This window comes from Pyxicephalus adspersus, chromosome 7 (assembly GCF_032062135.1).
Source record: "Pyxicephalus adspersus chromosome 7, UCB_Pads_2.0, whole genome shotgun sequence".
Classification (NCBI taxonomy): Eukaryota; Metazoa; Chordata; class Amphibia; order Anura; family Pyxicephalidae; genus Pyxicephalus; species Pyxicephalus adspersus.
Genome location: NC_092864.1, coordinates 25,600,568 through 25,619,922, shown reverse-complemented (window position 1 = coordinate 25,619,922; position 19,355 = coordinate 25,600,568). Strand labels below are relative to the sequence as shown.

Genomic DNA, 19,355 nt, shown 5'->3' with positions numbered 1-19,355 from the left:
CCCTTCAGAAATGCTGAAACCAAGTTGGGTGTTTGAATCACACACTGAGCTTTAGCAATAGATGGCGCTAATTGTATGGGGTTTAATACCTGTCTTTGGCACTGCACTGTTTACAATGTTTATGCCGGCAGTTTAAGCTCACACACTGTGCTTTAGCACTAGATGGCGCTAATTGTATGGGGTTTAATACCTGTCTTTGGCACTGCACTGTTTACAATGTTTATGCTGGCAGTTTAAGCTCACACACTGTGCTTTAGCACTAGATGGCGCTAATTGTATGGGGTTTAATACCTGTCTTTGGCACTGCACTGTTTACAATGTTTATTGGGCAGTATGGGGTGTTGGGGGGCCCCATCAGGGAGGATTTCAGGCCCCAGCCTTCTATACCGAAACGAAAATTAACTCCTTTCCTGCCAATAAATGTGACCTAGGCAAGGTGATGATATGGGCATTATGGGGAATATGTGCCACTAAAGACTGCAGAGAGCCCATTCCATTCAATTAGACAAATTCTGTCTGATGTAAATGCTGTGATAATACTTCACATTCATCAGAGGTTTGGTCTTCTCACCCAGCGATCAGCCCGATGGGTCAATCATGTAGAAAACCATCCGTCAGTCTGGGCTGTGAGATTGGCCGACCCAGTGCACACCAAGGGAGGAGGGGCTACACACAGTAATCTGGGGAGCCCCAGGAACATTACGAAGTCTTCTTTGGTTGAAGCATCCCGGCGCAGTTGTCATTGATTGTCAGCAGTGCCACCATGTAGTGCAGAAGAAACTTCCCCGGGCTCAGAGATTGCTGGGAACAATGTAACCAATCACTGCACAGCAAGTTATCAGCTCACATGATTGTCCAATCAGGTTGTAGCGTTTGTCCTCCTGATCTTTGGGATGCCATAACAATAAGGGAGTGGCAGGCGACCCCAAAATCTTCCTCTGCCCTCTCTAAAGGACATCTGAGGACTCCTCATTGTGGGATTACCCCCCCCCACCAATAATTCCATCAGTCAGCCTGGAGATGATCCTGGGAAAGGTGCTGGGCAACCCTAATGTCCTCATTGTGCGATGACCCTGTTCACTTCCCATCTCTGGTAACCAAATACAGCCAGAAGGTCTCAGACCGGTCGTGGCCCCTGCCTTTGCGCCCTTCCCTCCACTATCCTCGCTCTGGACAGTGAAAGCAGAAGCAGCTGACTGATAAGTTCATCCCTCAGTCACTATTCTTCTGCTTGTGCCGCCTATCATGGCACTAGCCTGATCTCTGCTGTATGGGGGATGCAGTAGGCTGCCATCGGGTCAGACTCCGGTACTTACAGGAAATTTGTCCTATATTTGGCCGGCGTTCAGCTTTAAACGGAGCGGGTTATAAGAAATCTGGAGATCCGAGGGGCCCCACGGTCACATTTGGCCCCCAACAGCTTTTGTCTGGATAACTCATCACTGACACCCTCCGCCATGACACACTGGGAGTTGTAGTCCACACTCCCCCTGCATAGATCTGGCACCGGTGTTTCGGGTCGTTCCAGGAAGCAGATGTTCAGTCACTGCGTCCAGTGACCTGGAAGTGACCCACCTGGGCTGACCATTATCTGTTTAAGCCACCTGCAGACAGACTCATCCTCCAGCCGGCCCCTGGGGGCCCCACTTCCCAGCACTGATCCCAGCCTAGACCCTCCCTCTGTATTGAAGGGCTGATGGTGAAATGTTATTATTATACTGACAGATTTGGTCTGAAATCCCATTTGTTGTACAATTCAAGCTCCTTTGCTTTGCCTTCAAATCACTCCATAATTTTTGTCCCACTTACATTTCTGATCTGGTAAAAAAGTACTTCCCCAGACGCTCTCTCTGCTCCTCCAATGACCTACTAATGAATTCCTCGCTCATAACCTCATCACACGCACGGATACAAGACTTCTCTAGAGCTGTCCCAACTCTCTGGAATGGTCTTCCTCGTCCTATTCCGCTTGCTCCTACTTTCTGCTCATTTAAAAGAGCGCTCAAAACCCATTTTTTTCAAACTTGCCTACCCGTCTTCTTCTGTCATATGAAACCGTCACTACTTCCCACTGCTACATATCCCCCTTCTATTGTGTGTAAATTCCCCCACCTACTAGATTGTAAGCTCTTCGGGGCAGGGTCCTATGTTGGCACTATATAAATCCTGTTTAATATTAATAATGCTAAAGCAGGTGCCAGCCCTAAGACAATATAATGAGATGGGGGGGGGTTCACCTATCCCTGAGTGAGTCTCATTATTGTCCTGGTTGTCAGATTTGTTTTAGGCACCCCCCGCCCCCCCTGTTTGTAATTTCCACAATTCCTTGCACAATGCGAAGGGGTCACCAAGCTTTCTCAGTCATTTTATTATTAATAATAATATTATTAAGATAATAATATTAAAAATACAGGATTTTTATAGCGCCAACATATTACGCAGTGCTGTACATTAAATAGGGGTTGCAAATGACAGACTAATAAAGACAGTGATACGGGAGGAGAGGACCCTGCCCTGAAGAGCTTACAATCTAGTAATTTATTGGCTGATCTCATCACAGATTTCACATCGCATCATCTGCCATTGCAACCATGGTGGGATCCGGGGATTTTATAATTAAACTGAATCACCAGCACAAATAAAAGGGAGGGGGGCAATTGGATCTAATGGGTGTGTGTGTGTGGGGGAGTTGTCAAGTGTTACTTCGGATAGGGCAGGAATAACATGCTGCTGTCCCTGACTGCAATGATTTCTCAATATGGCTGAAGATATCTGCAGGTGGCAAAATATACCAAAATGTGACCTAGGGACAGCCTCTTATAGCAGAGCTCAGACTGGGAAGAGGAGAAGCAGCGCACAGAGCCAGTCCTGTGCTGACGACCTGCCCAGTTACATCCTGGGGGCGGCTCCATGACTCCCTGGGCTCAGAGGAAGTGGGTGAATAATTTGTTCTAAATGTGCAGCAGATGGCCTCAGCCCCGCCCCCACCCACCCAGCGGTCTATCTCAATCCGTTTATAATCGCACAATGGCGCTAACAATCCCCTGCCCTGCTTTCAATGTTAAGCCTGATTGTGGCTTGCAGCTGGTAAGTGGCGGCCTATTATCCCAGAAGATTTCAGACAATTGGACGGCTTTAGGGGATTTTCCCAGAATTTGCTTTTTATGATATTTTATCATCTCAGGTGAATTTTGGTGCCCTTCCTCTGTCTAGGTGAATCTGAGTTCAGCACTGAGTTCAGGCAGTGGAGGAGTTAATGGCTGGCTGACTCGTTTTTGGCGCTCATTGTGTGCTGGCAGAACAGGGCGTCTTTTGTTTTCTCTGAGGATGGCAAAGAGGAAGAGTTGAGGGTGAATAATGGACGCTGAGGGTGAATAATGGACAGATTTATCTGCAGCCTCACTGGCCACCATTGTGCAGCACCAATCGGGGCACCTTTCAGCTCCAGGCGATTATTCGGCCATACGGGAATCCCAATGTTTTCTTATAAGCGTGGTAGTTTCAGAGAAAGCCGGAGACGGCGCTGGGGATTCATCAGATTCGGGAGGATTCCCCTATTTAATGTACCGCCCTGCGTAATAATGTTGGCGCTATAGAAATTCTGTTTATTAATAATAATTTCTAATTTGGTGAAATAAAATCAGTGAATTATTCACAAATTGTCAATATGGTGGAAAAAATGTGCAACTGCTGAGATAAAACCTCTGCAATGACTTCTGTAATGCAGAGAATTGCGCAGCGACTGTTGCATGCTGGGAGTCCGTAACGTTGCAGGTTTGTAACATTCAGGGGGTGCAGCAGTTCTTTTGCAGAGCAAAGTGACACTAAATCACAGCAGCGAGTGATTGTAAGATTTATAATGTGATTCATAAACCTTGCCTCCTCTATAGCACTGTGCTGGGACTTTAGGGTCCCCTCGGGGCCAGTTTGGACACCATTGACATGGGAGTGTCACATTATTTCAGTCCATTCATTAGAATTGGCTGCCCAATGCAGATCTGTTACAGAATGTACAATTCCCCCAACACTTCCATTCCAGGTGGGTAAAGCAGACTGAGGAGTAGCTGAGGAATTGTCCATGGGAGGCTGTGGGGGGTCTTTTATTGTGGTGCCGGCATTATGGGCTATCATCACACGCGTCACATCTGTATCCCATAATTCCTAGCAATCTCTTAACCACAATCTGTACCTCTTGCTGTGACAACGTTATTCCTGCCGCTCGCAGCGTGTTGTCACTCATGATGAATTATTGTCTAATTGTTGACTGACAGAGGTAAAATGCTCCAATCACACTGCAATAATATAATATATAAAAGTGGGCGGACCCAGCTCAGGATTGCAGGCACTTGGGGCACAGGTTTGTCCTGCAGTTGTATCAGCAGTGACAGGTAGGTGTGTTGTGTCTATGTGCAGTCTACAGAGAGACAGGCGGACACCATAGCTTGCAACCTCCCCCTCCTCCTCCTCCCCCTCCTATTTCTGGGCTGCCTCTCCTCCTACTCCTGCACATCGCCTCTTTTGATGCCCCCAGAAGTTCCTAGCTCTGCCTGGACATGAGGAGAGGATTTAGGAGACATGAAGAGTGGAAGTGACCCTCCTGTATGCTCCTTGGGGTGGCTCTGTGCCCGCTGCTGCTGCTGCTTTCAGGGGAAAGGTAAGGGGGCACCAAACATATGTATGGCAGTAGGGATCACATTGTATAGATGTTGCTGTATATGGAAGTGGAGATCCCCTTGTATAGATGTGGCTGTGTATGGCGGTAGGGATCNNNNGTGTATGGCGGTAGGGATCACATTGTATAGATGTTGCTGTATATGGCAGTGGAGATCCCCTTGTATAGATGTGGCTGTGTATGGCGGTAGGGATCGCATTGTATAGATGGTGTGTATGGCAGTAGGGATGGCATTGTATAGATGTCGCTGTGTATTGCGGTATGAATCGCATTGTATAGATGTCGCTGTGTATTGCGGTATGAATCGCATTGTATAGATGTCACTGTGTATGGCGGTAGGGATCGCATTGTATGGGGGTATTTGTACATTGTTGCACCTTGTCGGCCATCAGTAGGGAATCGTGCAGGGTGTCTTGGGATCTTGGCTTTGTGGGATGTACATGAGCTGTGGCGCAGTATGTCCTCCAACCACAGAGGAACTACATACCTGGCTGGCTGGCCTTGTAGTTCTCTGCAGCCCAAAGCTGTCAGGTTTGTTGTGTAACTCCGAACATTCACAGAAATGTTTCAGGAAGTTTTGGTTGCACCCACCCAGGGAAGCCCCACAATTGAAGCCAATTCATCTGTGCAATAATAATCCTGAAATGTGCAGAGCTCAGTGCAGGGTTCCGTCACATCGGTTGTTGGGTGCAATGACCCTTCTGCCCTGAGGCGACTCTCACTGCCCACCAAGTTGATACAGAGAGTTTCAGGATCATTTCCATCTCTCCAGGGTCCCTTATTACCCCAGCATGCAGCATTGTGCCTATGGGGGGGGGGGGTAAAACACAATACCGACCCCCCCCGGTGTCATCGAATACCTCAATGACAACACAACAATAACTCCCATGTCTGTCTTTACACAGCCCCCCCCCCCCCCCCCCCCCCCCCCCCCGCACTGTCAAGGTGTGATGCCCAGAGGTGTGTAGAGGGTGGTACTGGTCTGAGTGGAAGGGTCATTATTAGGACAGGTAGAGGATTGTTCTGTAATTTGCCCTTATCAGTGTTATCAGTGCTGGCTGCAGAGCCTCTGGCACAAATACAGGCACTGCACCGCACTGTGTAAATGTTGTCACTCATTATTCACCTTTGCTCTGTGCACCGGATTTGTTGGCTTTGCATACACCGCGTCCTGCTTCACCTTCAGCAACAAACTACAGCATGCGGCTGTCTCTGCATTCCTGACTGCGCTGCTTCAGCTGCATGATGATAATTTGTGTCTGTTTATTGATTGCCGGTGTCCCCTGTGTCTGGGCACTTTGCCGGCCTGTGTCCCCTGTGTCCGGGCACTTTGCCCCCCGGTGTCCCCTGTGCCTGGGCTCCCTGTCCTTCCCCCCAGTGTCCCCCGTGTCTGGGTGCTTTTGTCAGGGCACCAGCATTCCTTCTATCTAGGGTCTGGGCCCTCTGTGTGTTGGCACGGGTGACCCAGATCATGTGACAAGGGGCAAGGGACTCCCCCCCCCCCCCCCCCCAATACAGCTGCCCTCAGCAGGTTACGCCCCCCTCCCCCATGTCTGGTTCCCATTATAATAAACATTTTCCTGTTCATTCTCAGTTTTCAAACTGGGTTGCAGCGTCCGCATTAGTTCCGGGCTTTTTTTTCCATCAGAGGGTCACAACTTCCCCAAACATTTGGTCCTAAATCCCAACACGGACTTCAACCAATCATATCCCTCGCTGATAATGCATGCATGCAATAAGTCTTCCTGCATAATTTTGTACACAATCAATGTAATTACAATGATGAATTTTAGACACTGGGCATATTGTGCTTCAGGATGGGCCAGTTAAGAGAACCTGTCTCCAGTTTAGGTGCATGCAGCTGCAGCATCCTGACACCGATATCTGTTGACTTTGCACCGCTGGTGATTCGGCAGCTTAGATACCAATCGCTGGTCCCCACATGGCGCACACGGCTCCTCTCACATGTGGCAGATTCGAATTCTGAGTTCTGTGTTGTGGCTATGCTGCTCGGCATGCTCAGCATCTGCATGTAATGAGCATCGTATGATCATCAGAGGCGGCATTTCTGTCCACTTCAAAGAGCTGCCGAGCCATCGGAATCTGGCACAGAAGCTGTTCTGCTGAAATGCCCTCCTTGCATTGTTTGATGTTGCGGTGAAAAGATCTGCAGCTCTTTACTTTTTCTTTTTATCTCCCCGCAAATAACGCATAAAAGGGGTTTATGTGTGTGGACAGAATAATAGAAACCTGACGCCAAGGGGGTCTGTGGGTGCCCCATTTGCTTTGAGGCATTAAAAGGTGAGCAAGGTCTGCAGAAAATCAGAGGTCTGACACTCCTCCCTGCTGATCCAGAGCCCTTCAAACAGAAAATGACATAAGCTCTGAGTGCATTGGTGTAGTAATGACTCATTTGGTGTCAGACCTCTGCAAAGAGACCTCTGCTTCCACACATGGCGCATCATGCTGGCAGGGGTCAGACTTTCTACTGTTGTAAGACTTCCTTCACCTTCCATTTTTTGTATTTTACACACGGTGAATTCCCTTTTGCATTCTTCTGTTTTTTTTCATCGGTCTCCTTCCTGAAATGTGTCCCAGCACACAAACAATGCACAGCCTCTCGCAGGCTGCACCATTTATCAGTATAAGGCACTCGCTCATATATCTGACATTGGGCTGTGTGTAAGGTCAGGCAACAATACCTCAGAGTCCCCAAATTCCTTGTGTCCGAACTGCAGAGATTTTCAGGGAAAATGTTCTCAACAGTTTAGATCAATGTGAAAATAAATGATCTGATATTTGCCTGGTGAGATGTGTGTGTCATTCACTACGTATTGTGGATTGGGATTATGCACTGCATTATGGTTGGTTTGCGTCAATCACTGCATACGGTGGGTTTGCGTCATTCACTGCATTTGGGTGGGTTTGCGTCATTCACTGTATATGGTGGCTTTGGGTCATTCACTGCATATCATGGGTTTAGGTCATTCACTGCATATCGTGGGTTTGGGTCTTTCACTGCATATCATGGGTTTAGGTCATTCACTGCATATCATGGGTTTAGGTCATTCACTGCATATCGTGGGTTTGGGTCTTTCACTGCATATCATGGGTTTGGGTCATTCACTGCATATGCTGGGTTTGGGTCATTCACTGCATATGGTGGGTTTGGGGGGTATCATTCACCAGGTATGCTGTGAACGTCTGTTGCAGATTTGATCATCTATAGGTGCCAGGATCCTGGGTAAGGGGGAAGTCCTGGAGGGGGGGCACAGGATCCTGGGAGAGGGGTGTAGAATTATACTTCTGGTGATGACCAGTCCACTTTTTTTCATGGGCCCCAGCTGGAGGTTTTGCAGGAAATGATCTTTGTCCCTTTTCTCTGGAATTAAATGTTGAGATTGTCACTGTAATGTTAACAACCAAAGAATATATTGTAATAGATGTGGCCCTCGGATACGCTGTGGCACCCTGAGGTTTGTTTCACCCTATGGGGTCCCTGTCTTTTATACAAGTCTGTGTTACAACCCCCCCACAGAGACACCGGAGCACAGCTGTAATTGGGAATTTGTATTGCAGCCAAAGACAATGGCGGTGACAGGACAAGTTCCTCCGCATTCCTGCAAGGCTGCTGTCACCCCGGAGAACTCCGCAAACAGTGCCTGCTGGGAGCCTCTCCTGGGTGTGCCTTCTGCCCCCCCCCCCCCCATCATAGCATCCCGTGTCCCCTCTCCTGGGATCCCATGTGCCCCCTCCAGGGATCTCTTTTCTCCAAAAGATTATATGCAGCATTACAGAGGCAACTGGGCAGGATGGGAGGGGTCGGATCACTACTGGGACACTGTGCAGTGTGCCCAGTGGAGGCATTAGATGAATGAATGTGGTATCAGACAGGGGCATATTTCACTTTTTGCAGTTTTCTATAGAGTGATAGGTAATGGATGTGAATCACCCTCAGGTCAATGAACTCCACACTGCTCTGTAGAAAGATATCGCCCCGTCCCCAGATCCCATCCTCCCCCCTTGATCTCTCTCACCGCCCCCAGACCTTCATTTCGTTCCCCCATCCCAATCCTTATTCCCAGATCTCCATCCTCATATATAATCTCCTTATCCTCCCCAGATATGTCCTAATCGCCTCCCTGTGCTCCATATTACAGTTGGTGACCCCTCTGCACCCCCTTCCCCCACCAGGTGGTCACAAAGGGCAGCTTTCTGTGTAATCGGATCTGGCGCGGTCTAACGTGGAGCAGACCGTCCAAAATCTGCATTTTTGGATCTGTGACCCTCTGACCTCTGCCAATGTGGAACAAATGTGCATTGGCATTTTTGGTTCCCGGGGCGGGGGGGGGTGGTTATATTGTGTGCAGGTGGTCTGTGGTGTTTCTTACCAAAGAACATCAATTGGGGGGAGGGGACTGGGTACAGATCATCACAGGCTCCTTAAGTATCCTCAGTGTCCATTGTGTGTTTGTTGATGCATGTGGATTATATTGTGATGATATGGGACAAACAGAAAAGTTCCACCCAACTTGTTTCCCCATAGCGCAGCGCTTGTTGTTGTGACAAAACCACCCTCTGCATTCTATAAATATTCCCTGTCTCCCTCTTTGTGTGAATGGCAGCGGGCGGTTTCCTGTGTCATACCTGAGCGCAGGTGAGTCAGGGCCCCAGTACAGGTGAGACTGGCTAATGATCGGTGAGTAACAATGCAACAGATCTCAGTCTGCAGCAGGAGGTGAAGGGAGCATGGCAGCTCGTGGATGCGTCGCCCACCCATGGAGAGGTATTAACCCTGCGTGTGCTGTGTTTATTCTTCAGGTATTGTGTGCAGCTGCGGGGATTTTTTTTAGATCTGCTGCTTGCATTGTAGACTTGTGGTTTTGTCTGATGAAGGGATTTCGTGTTCTTCACACTTCTGGTGTTTCCTGTTTTCTGGCCTGTGAAGAATAAAAAAAAATAACCTGGAACTGGCCCATTATGTGTAAGGGTGACACGGACGGGGGCAGGATGCTGAAATCTCATATATGTGAAGGGGGGTTGTTGTCTTACAGTTGTGATGCGCTTTGGTGCCTGTCAGCCATAAATCTTTTTCTCTGTGTATTTGTCCTTATTGTGTGGAGTTTTCTTTAGTAAATAACTTGTGTTTTCACCTGTAGGTCCTGCCAGTAACGGCACTTCCCCCTGCAGGCTGACAACACAACACACAGCCAGGTGCAGTGTTGTCAGCCTGCCATGACTATTGGGCTGCCCATCTGATCTTTCTGCGTAGTGGTTGGTCACCATTTCAGTCAATGATCAGTACAAATTTTCAGATGATCACTATGTTCTGAGCCAGGAAACAGAAATGTTATGATGGAGATCCTGCCAGACCGGTGACACCGGGCATTGTGTGCTCACAGGCTCCAGATAATACAACCATTGGTAAACGAAAATGCCAGCCTGAGGAACCCAGTCGCATTTTTGCAGTGCATTAATTGATGCATGTGTATGTATGTTATGTTGCACATGCTCTGCATTGAGGGAGTCCACTCATTTTGCACCCTAAGATGCCTAAAATCTCCCATGACTATTTTTGGTTGGCGCCTGGAAAGCATTCTTATTCAGGTCTAAGGAATTGGCTCAGTGTGACTGCATGGAGTATGTCGGTGTGGTGACAATACTGCAAACACGGCACAGGAGAATGCTGCACCAATGCAGCCCCCTCCCCCCCTTTCCTTTATTTCTCTGATATTCTGGGTTTTGGTGTTTTAATATTTACACCACATTAAGCCCCCACATGCTGGTGACTCCGACCCTCCATCTAAATATAACCCTAGGACATCCGCATGGAGGATGCTCTGATAAAATGGCAGAATCTCTTAGACCAGTCCTCTTATCTCTTCTCTTCCTTGAACCTGAAATTACAGGAAGATGAGGACAGTGCAGGAAATCTCCGTCCTGCGGTTTCCTGAGTCTTCCTCTGCAGAGAAATGCTGAAGGTTTTCAGGTTGAAGTTGATGAATCTGGGACTTTGGAATTGTTGGGGGGTGATATGCCGATAAGCCGGTGTAATAAATAATTACAATTCGTTCCATAAAATCCTCATTTCACGCCCCCTCCCCTTCCCCCATATTAGTACTGCTGGTCATTACAGCTTCCAGGCACAAACAACAGCGGACAAATTCTTTGCAAATATGTGACCGGGACACAACTGATCAAAATTTAGGATTTAGGAGTAAGAAATTACATTTATAGCCCCCTCTCCACCATCCTTGGGTGCCCTGGATATGGGTGACCCCGTAATTTGAGGGTCGTACAGCAACGATGAGCCCCCGCAGATCTGCCCTCTTGATCCCCATGTTGTCTGGGACAATACATGATAGGAAACTTATCCCCAGCACATCAGTATTTATATAGCGCCAACCTAATCCACAGCGCCGTACATTAAATAGGGGTTACAAATGACAGACATATACAGACAGTGACACAGGAGGAGGAGAGGACCCTGCCCCGAAGAGCTTACAATCTAAGTATTGTTGTTCTTTAGCAACTGCAGAACTTCTATGAATTGGTTTGGTAGTGAAACGTCTGCCCCAAAGGCTGGCAGATGCTGGGACTTGTAGTTCTCCCCCTTCTCAGTCTCTGAATGTTGCGGTAAAACCCCAGGAAGAGATTTCTCCAAAACAAAACGGAGGAACAGGAAGAGCAAAATGTTTATTAAAATACCAACCACGTGGTGGGCAGAGTCATGTGACTGGCCAGGAGGGGTCACATGTGATGCATTCACTGTCTCTGACCTATAAGTTATTTAGAGGGGGACAATGGCATCACATGTACCAGCATGGGTAGGAGGGCACTTAGTTTCCACATCCCCTTTGCCAATACTTACATTGTGTGGCGCCATTATAAATGCCCATGGACAGTTGGTGCTGTGTGGACGAGGAGGGCCAAAACCTGTTTGTGTGAAGTGTCCATTAATGGCCCTTTGTGTTGGGTTCCCATAGCCCAGTTCAGCCGTGCTGCCCATAAGGTGAGCTGTGTGCAGGGATGGATATATCTTAGGCCAGGTGTAGTGTACATAGGGTGGTTTTGTTTTCTTGGGGTAGCCATAGTCCAAACCAGCATTGGTTTCCATAGGGTGGTGCTGTGTAAATAATGCCCATAGCCCAGGCCAGCTGTGGTGGCCAAAGGGTGAGCTGGGTGCCCATATTAAAGGACGGTCATTGTGCACATAGTATGCTGAGGGGTGCCCAGTCCATGTCAGTCATGATGCAAATAGGATGACACTTTGTGTGCAGTGCCAATAGCCCCGGCCAGACATGTTGCACTTAAAACGGTGCTGGGTGCCCATAGTCCGGATGCAGTGTCAGCCTATGAACACTAGTGTGTATTAGAGTAGAAAGGCGGGTATAGAGAAGATCTGCGGTACTCTGGCACTAATTTGTCCCGGCTGCCAGGGGTGATGCAGAATTGGCAGCTCTGTGCCCGTCATTTCCAGGATAATCCGATAGAACCATTTCCAGGATCCGGCATCATAATCCAGGGGTGATTCCCCCTTAATCCACCCTGGAAATCTCCCATCTGCCCTTCTGTGCAGCTCACTCACAGCTCATTCTAAAGTGATTGCAAGCTCTGGAGGCAAGAAATAATTCACTGATCTCCACCAGTGAAAAATCACCCATCATCACCTTCTGTGAGTGATTGCTAGCTCTGGGGACAAGAGCAGAGTCACTGATGAATAAACAATTACAATAAAAAATTAACTTTTCATTTTAAATTCTAAATCCAATTTTCCTAATTCTGTTTCTACCAAAGGTGATTTGTGACGTTTTGTTCTATTAGAAGAATCTTCAGCCTGCTGAGACTGCAGATTTCTGTCCATCATTCACCTGTTAGATGGGAATGTTATGTCATGGGAATATTATTCACGCATTATCCTCCCGCCTGCTATAAATCTCTCCAATTATTATCCCTATCAATGTGATGGATTTATGATGTGTGACTCACAGTGCCATCACCATACAACTCCCCTCCTCATAACCCAGGCATTTCTCAGGTGTCTTACCTGCAGGATCCTCCAAATAATCCACGGAGATTCACCTGAGCTCTGCGATCCCTGGGGGCCATTCTTCACCCCTAATACATCAGTCAGTGTATTTTAGCAATCCAAGCTGTCACGTGACCTGTTTCAGCCAATTGCAGTCTATGGACAGCAGGGCTGGGGTTTGAGAAGAAGAAGCAGTCGTGCGATAGGGAGCGTGCTGATGGGAGGTAGGAACATCTATGCCCCATACACTGATGGAGGCCCTTCAGGGGAATGACCTCAAGGGGAAGATCACAATCGGAGATCATGCACATTGTAGCAGGATGACCTTTGGGTTGAATAATTGTGGACATCTAGTGGCAGAAAGGAGTTTTGCAGGGTGATGTCTGGATTGAAGGTTGATATTGCAGCCAATGCCATTTCTTTCTTTCTTTTTTTTGTTCTTTTTTTTATCTTTTATAATGGGCTGTTCATTTCAATCTCTTTTGTGGCCAGAGTTCTCCTTTATACGACAAATAAATCGCAGTCCCAGATCCATCACAGATCCGTCCAAATCCTTTCTATAAAAATAAAGTGACTGGAATTTCCAGTCCCTTCACATGGCTGAAGTGAATGTTGTTTACTGGTGTTACGGATTTGTGAATGTTCAGTCTGTTCCGTGACCACGGTCTCATCTGGTGGTCACCGGTCTGTCCGGTGCAGCTTCCGCTGTATCCCTGGGCTGCTGATGGTTGGTGACCGTTATTTATTAATAAATTGTAACTGCGGAGCCTGGTTCACAAGTCACTGGAATGCGATCTTTGCTCCAAACATCTATGGTCCGCACTTTTTTTTCATATATTTTTCTTTTTACCTCCCAAAGCTCAACCAAGGAGCAAACTGCTGAGCAGACCCCCATAGACAAAACCAGGTTTATAAAATGTGATATTTCCTGAAATCTGATGCTTCGTGTATCCAATAAACCAGAAAAAAGCCAAAAATTCAATTTCAGCTTTTTACAGAAATTTTCCAAAAAAATATTAGAAGTAATTACATATTATTACAAACTGAGGTAAATGGGGGGTACAGTGCGTCATTTATCTGCAGGTGGTGCAGGCAGTGCCCCTTTATCAGGCTGTCCTGTGATGAGGACACATAAAGGCCGCCTTATCGCTGGAACGGCACCATGAAATCACCTTGCAACCCATGTCCCCGGCATTGATTGGCGGCGGGGGGGGTGTATTATATGCTAAAATAATTCTGCAACCACAAATCTTCCTCACAGAATGCAAATCTAAAATCTAAATAATTATTTATCACCTATAAACCCCTCCATTCCCACTCCTGCTTTTTAATTGGTCCCTATAAAACTGCTAGAATCACTTATTGGACCCAATTCATTACATTATGTATAATATTAGATTGGAGGGTCACGTACTGTCTGAGAACATTCTTGGCATCTGTGGTCTGCACAACAATCTGACTTTGGCACTGAGCAGGTCCCCCACAATCCTGATGCCGTGGAGAATGTGGAGGGGGAAAATAAACAACTTTATAATAGTATTATATTGTTGCATGGCTTGCTGGTAGTTTTAGTCCTCGGGACTCTGCCCTCCTGTAATTGGTCGGGAAGCCCCATTATTCACGGCTTCCCATGCACTGATCTACAATGGGTTATTAACATTGCATGTCTCCTCGGTTCGGCTCCCTATAAGTTAATGATTGGCGTCAGTGGAAAACATTGATCAGTGGCCTGTGTGTCCCCTGGCTGAATGTTGAGGGCCCCGGGCTCTGATTCTGCTAGCAGCAGCTTATCAGGGTGTTTGTACAGCGAGCTGTCACCTTTTCAATGTCAAAAGCAGAAACTTCAGCCAGTAATGACGATTGTCCTGTAGCGGTGCAAAATGCACTTCTGTGGCCTCCATGCGGGAGCCGCCATTTTTCTATGAATGTAGACAACATAGGCAGAGCGTTGTATGTGACCTTATTGTCTTCCTTCCAGATGCTTTTTCTGTCTCCGGAGAAAATGGCGGCAAAACCGATTCAGTGGCCAACTTGCAGCCGCAATCCTCTCTGAACTCCATTTCCAGCTCGCCAGGGCCCAAACGATCTACCAACACACTGAAGAAATGGCTGACGAGTCCGGTGAGACGGCTTAACAGCGGCAAAGCCGAGAGCAACATCAAGAAGCAGAAGAAAAGGGAGGGCCGCAACCTGGGCTCTCCGCGGTCCAACGACGACACCACCCCCCAGGGTGATAGTGCTGATGAGGTGCGACCACAATTCACTGAACTTCTTATTAAAAGCTGAACTCCCAAACATTATGCAAAGTGGTTTTACCTTCTGTCCAGACAGCTTTGCCACATACCACAGCCTGGTCATTTCAAGCAGGAGCCTGCAATGGAGATGCTCTTGCAGTGACACAGCTTTTGTCGCTCCCCGGACCATCCAGTGATTGGACATGGAAAGGAGAAGCAGCACACTAATGAACTTATCGCTTTGTCACTATGCTGTCTTCCTATCCATAAGTCTCTTGTTGTTACATGAGCACTGCAACACACCTGATTGGCTCCTTGTGCTGCCTCTCTCTGTTTAGGCCCTGCTGTACAGAGGCTGATAACCAATCATTCTCTGTTATTCCCCCGCTTGGGTTTTATTCCACATTGTATGGTGAATGCAGAGCTGCAATATTTATTGTTTATGGTCGGAGTTCACCTTTAAAGACTTCATTTTATTCCCTGATTGTTTAAATACGTCTGTGGTATGGGGGTAATTTGGTGCCTCCATACAGTGGCTGTCCCTTCTATTGTGGGGGGGGGGGAGATGGGGGCACAATATTCTGCTCTGGTTCTCTGTCACTGTGTTTATTTTTTTCAGAAGGGCAAGAAAGGTTGGGACGAGGAGGCTGATGACGACTCTCACACTCCGCTACCGCCACCCATGAAGATCTTCGACAACGAGCCAGTGCCAGACGACAAGGTACTGAGACCAGGGCCCTCGCATTGGCATAATGGCTGTATGGGCCCTGTAGATTCTGTAAGCCACACATTCACTCGTTATTCAATTCGAATCTCCCAATTGAAGATCTCCCAATACATAGCTAAATTATTTCATTGCACAGGGAGACTCACTAATCAAAACAGCTGAATGCAAAATGTACTCATCCTTCATCAGGCAGTTAAAAGTCTGCATGATTCACGTGCTATTGACCACAGGTACTGCCTGATTTACCCTCAGTGTATAGCGCAGGTTGCTGCCTGATTCACCCTCTGGGTATAGCGCAGGTTGCTGCCTGATAAACCCTTGGTGTATAGCGCAGTTTGCTGCCTGATTCACCCTCAGTGTATAGCACAGGTTGCTGCCTGATTCACCCTCGGTGTATAGCGCAGGTTGCTGCCTGATTCACCCTCGGTGTATAGCGCAGGTTGCTGCCTGATAAACCCTCGGTGTATAATGCAGGTTGCTGCCTTATTTACCCTCTGTGTATAGTGCAGATTGCTGGCTGATTCGCCCCCTCTGTGTATAGTACAGGTTGCTGGCTGATTCCCCCCTCGTGCAGGTCAGCCTTGGAAAGATATCATTATATATTTATTTGAAGTCTCCTCCCCGGTAATCAGATTTCTCTACAGTACATTAAACAAGAGACGAATGTGGGGGAATCCACCCACAGGGTGACCCATTCATATCCAGATCTATGAATATTCTGGTGTATTCACATCTGAACTATTAAACCTGAGATGATTCTGGATTTTAGCTTCATGTAGATATAACCCTCAGCACTGTACGTGTACACCACTGGTATTGCTTGCGTTCTTTGCTTATTACTGCTCACTCAATGACTGTTATACACCGGAGGTTCTATCACATAACTTGTAAGAATCTGATTCATGACATCAGTCACCATTCAGAATTGCTGTTGATCTGCACAACCTAACAGGAAGATCTGTGTGTGCAGAGCATGATGGGAGTGAATCAGTGGCAGGTGGACAGTGCAGTGAATGAGTATGAGCTGCCATGTTGCAGCTAAGAATGCGTAATTTCAGTGGTGAATATGTGTCTGGATGTTTGGTGGTTGTGTGATGTCTTCTGATTGGTGATGATTCTCCTTTGCTTCTAACTAACCTCTCTTACCCTTTTTTTCCCGCATAACCCCTGTGTCTCCTGCTTGGCCACATGCTGCTTCCTCCCCCCTGGCACCTGCTAACCTGCTTTCCCTTTACACGTCAATGGCCTCCAGCCCTCCTTACTTGTGGCCCGTCAAAGCTCAGCTGAAGTCCCCAGTGCTGCCGAACTGGTCAGCGCTATAGAGAACCTGGTCAGGAATAAAATGGTAAGTGTCAGGATAGCTGTGCCGTCCAGAGCTCTTCCTAAATGCAGGCGTCGCTCTGCGCTCAGTCTAGCTCCTCAGAGGCAGGTCTAATTCTGCTTTTCCACACCACTCAGATGGCTTTGGCCTGCACAGTCTGATCTTGCTAAATAATCCCTTCCATGGAAACACTCCATATGTGTTCTCTGTCCTTTTTGTTTTGTCAAAATTGCTTTGTTTTGGTGTTATTTCTCTAAATGTGATTCTTGTATTTAGATCGAGTGAAAAGAATATAGCAAAGAGATATTATAATAAAATATGCATATTTTACCAGTAAATGGAGTCTGGTGGACACATAGAATATATTAGCACAGTAATGTATTTGTTGTGAATCCTGTGAAGAGGGCAGACACTGTGCTCTCTTCTGCCTACATACAGCCCTGAAGAAGAGTGTTGACACCCCAGAAACTGTGTTGGATTTCTATGGCAATTTCACAAACTTTTCTATTTCGGACATTCTCACCCCGAGTGGCACTTTTATTGCTTTACCCTGTAAAGGACAGAGATAACTTCTTTGTGACTGTACACATTATCACGTCCCATACTGTCACAGAGTACTGCCATGCATAATCTGCCCCTCAGGGCCCGCCCCAAACTGCAGCATTTACAGTTCCAGTTACATTAATGTTGTATTCCATGTTTTCTGAATGTCTCGTCAGCTTTTTGGTTTAGCTGATTTGTGTTTCGCGTCCCTGTAATTTGGCCCACCAACCCAACCGCCCCCCCCCCCTTTATTCTGGTAATTGATAATTATTTCTGTCCTGGTGCTAGGAGGGTAATGGTAGACTTTCTCCTGCTGTCTCTCCGCAGACTTTAGATGGAGGATCCTATTCAGGCTCTCAGGTAAACTCTGTATCAGATGGGTATTCTAATGAAGGGATGATGTCCACTCCTCCACCCAGAAACCATGAGGAGGAACAGAAAGCCAAGGCTCTGCGAGGAAGAATGTGAGTTTCTGCTCCTATCAGACCCCTAAAAATACCTCCCCCGGCCCTGTGGGGGGGTTCATGGGGTGGTTGGTTGGCGTAGATCTTTCCAGGGAACATGGAGTAGGTGACCTGGCAGCATCTTGTGTCTTGTTGAGATTGTGGTGCTTTGAAACAAAGGAGTTTCTATGCGAGAGAAACATAATAACCTCTGAAGACATTGGAGCCATTGTCTGAGTGGCCGAGCCTGGGGACATTTGTTATACCAGCTGTGCAGATAAACCACAAAATGCTCAGCCAATACTGAACCCTTGTGATTCCCGAGACCTGAACCTTCAAACTTTCTACCACTTCTGGATATAACCGGCAGACCCCCCATTATTGTGCAAACTGCCCAATTCTGGATCTAAACCCATTTGCTACCCCACCTCCTTCTGTTTTCTGATTTTCAACCAAAAAAAATAAACTCACACAACCCACTTATTAGCTAAATTCTTCACCTGTTCTTTCCTCTATAATTCTTAAACCAACCACACTCCCCTTCCCCAACACCTTCATTCGCCAAAATTGCCTCATTTCTGTTCTAGTACCCACTGCACACTGCATGATTATTGCTCTGGAACCAACAAATTACTTTTACTTTCCTATTTTTTTATCTATAACTGCTAAACCTCTTACCATACCCACCCTCCTTCATTCCAGATCTAGAACCTCCATCATTTCCATTCAAAAAACAGACCATTCAACCACATGGATCTAGAACCTTCCCACCATTTTCATTCACACAGCCATCTACAGGTCTGGAACCTTCCCATCATTCTCACACTGCCCCTCCCTATCATGCCCACACGCTGCCTTATGCCTAGTGTAAAGCCTCCCAATTGTTTCCACCGCTGCTCCCTACCAAATCCCTGATCAGAGTAGGGCACTGGCCAAGTGCTGTGGGGTACTTTGTAGATGGGGTGCTCCTTATCTCCATGAATTATAATTCTGTGTGTTTGGGTGTCATTGCCTGCAGGTTCGTCCTTAATGAGTTGGTGCAGACTGAGAAGGATTATGTGAAGGATCTGGGGGTGGTGGTAGAGGTAAGTGTCTGTCCTCCATCTTTGTGTTCTCTGGGACTGGCAGAGCCGTAACATAGCAGAACAGTCATTGCTGAAACATGAAGGGTGCAGGTAGGGACCCTCTAGAAATGCTGGAGGAGATCAGCAATGGGCTTTTTTTTTTTTAACTCCAACATGTCAGGTTTGGTTAAAGTTGGCACAGATTGAACATTTTCCAACATTACCACCTGGCCAAAATCACATATTCTACTCACAGCTGTCATGTTAATCCCCATCATTCTACCCCCATACAGGGCTTTATCCCGCGGATAGAGGAGAAGGG

At 47.2% G+C, this 19,355-nt stretch overlaps 1 protein-coding gene across 1 annotated transcript in view; it reads left to right on the top strand.

The window, feature by feature from the left end:
• Positions 1-19,355, top strand: part of KALRN (kalirin RhoGEF kinase) — a 144,763-nt gene that overhangs the window by 100,525 nt on the left and 24,883 nt on the right. Inside the window, 6 exon segments of the mRNA XM_072417896.1 lie at positions 14,680-14,948; positions 15,555-15,656; positions 16,915-17,007; positions 17,854-17,990; positions 18,988-19,054; positions 19,327-19,355. The exon segment at positions 19,327-19,355 is cut by the window's right edge and continues 5 nt beyond it. Of these exon segments, the coding sequence (XP_072273997.1) occupies positions 14,680-14,948; positions 15,555-15,656; positions 16,915-17,007; positions 17,854-17,990; positions 18,988-19,054; positions 19,327-19,355 (697 nt within the window).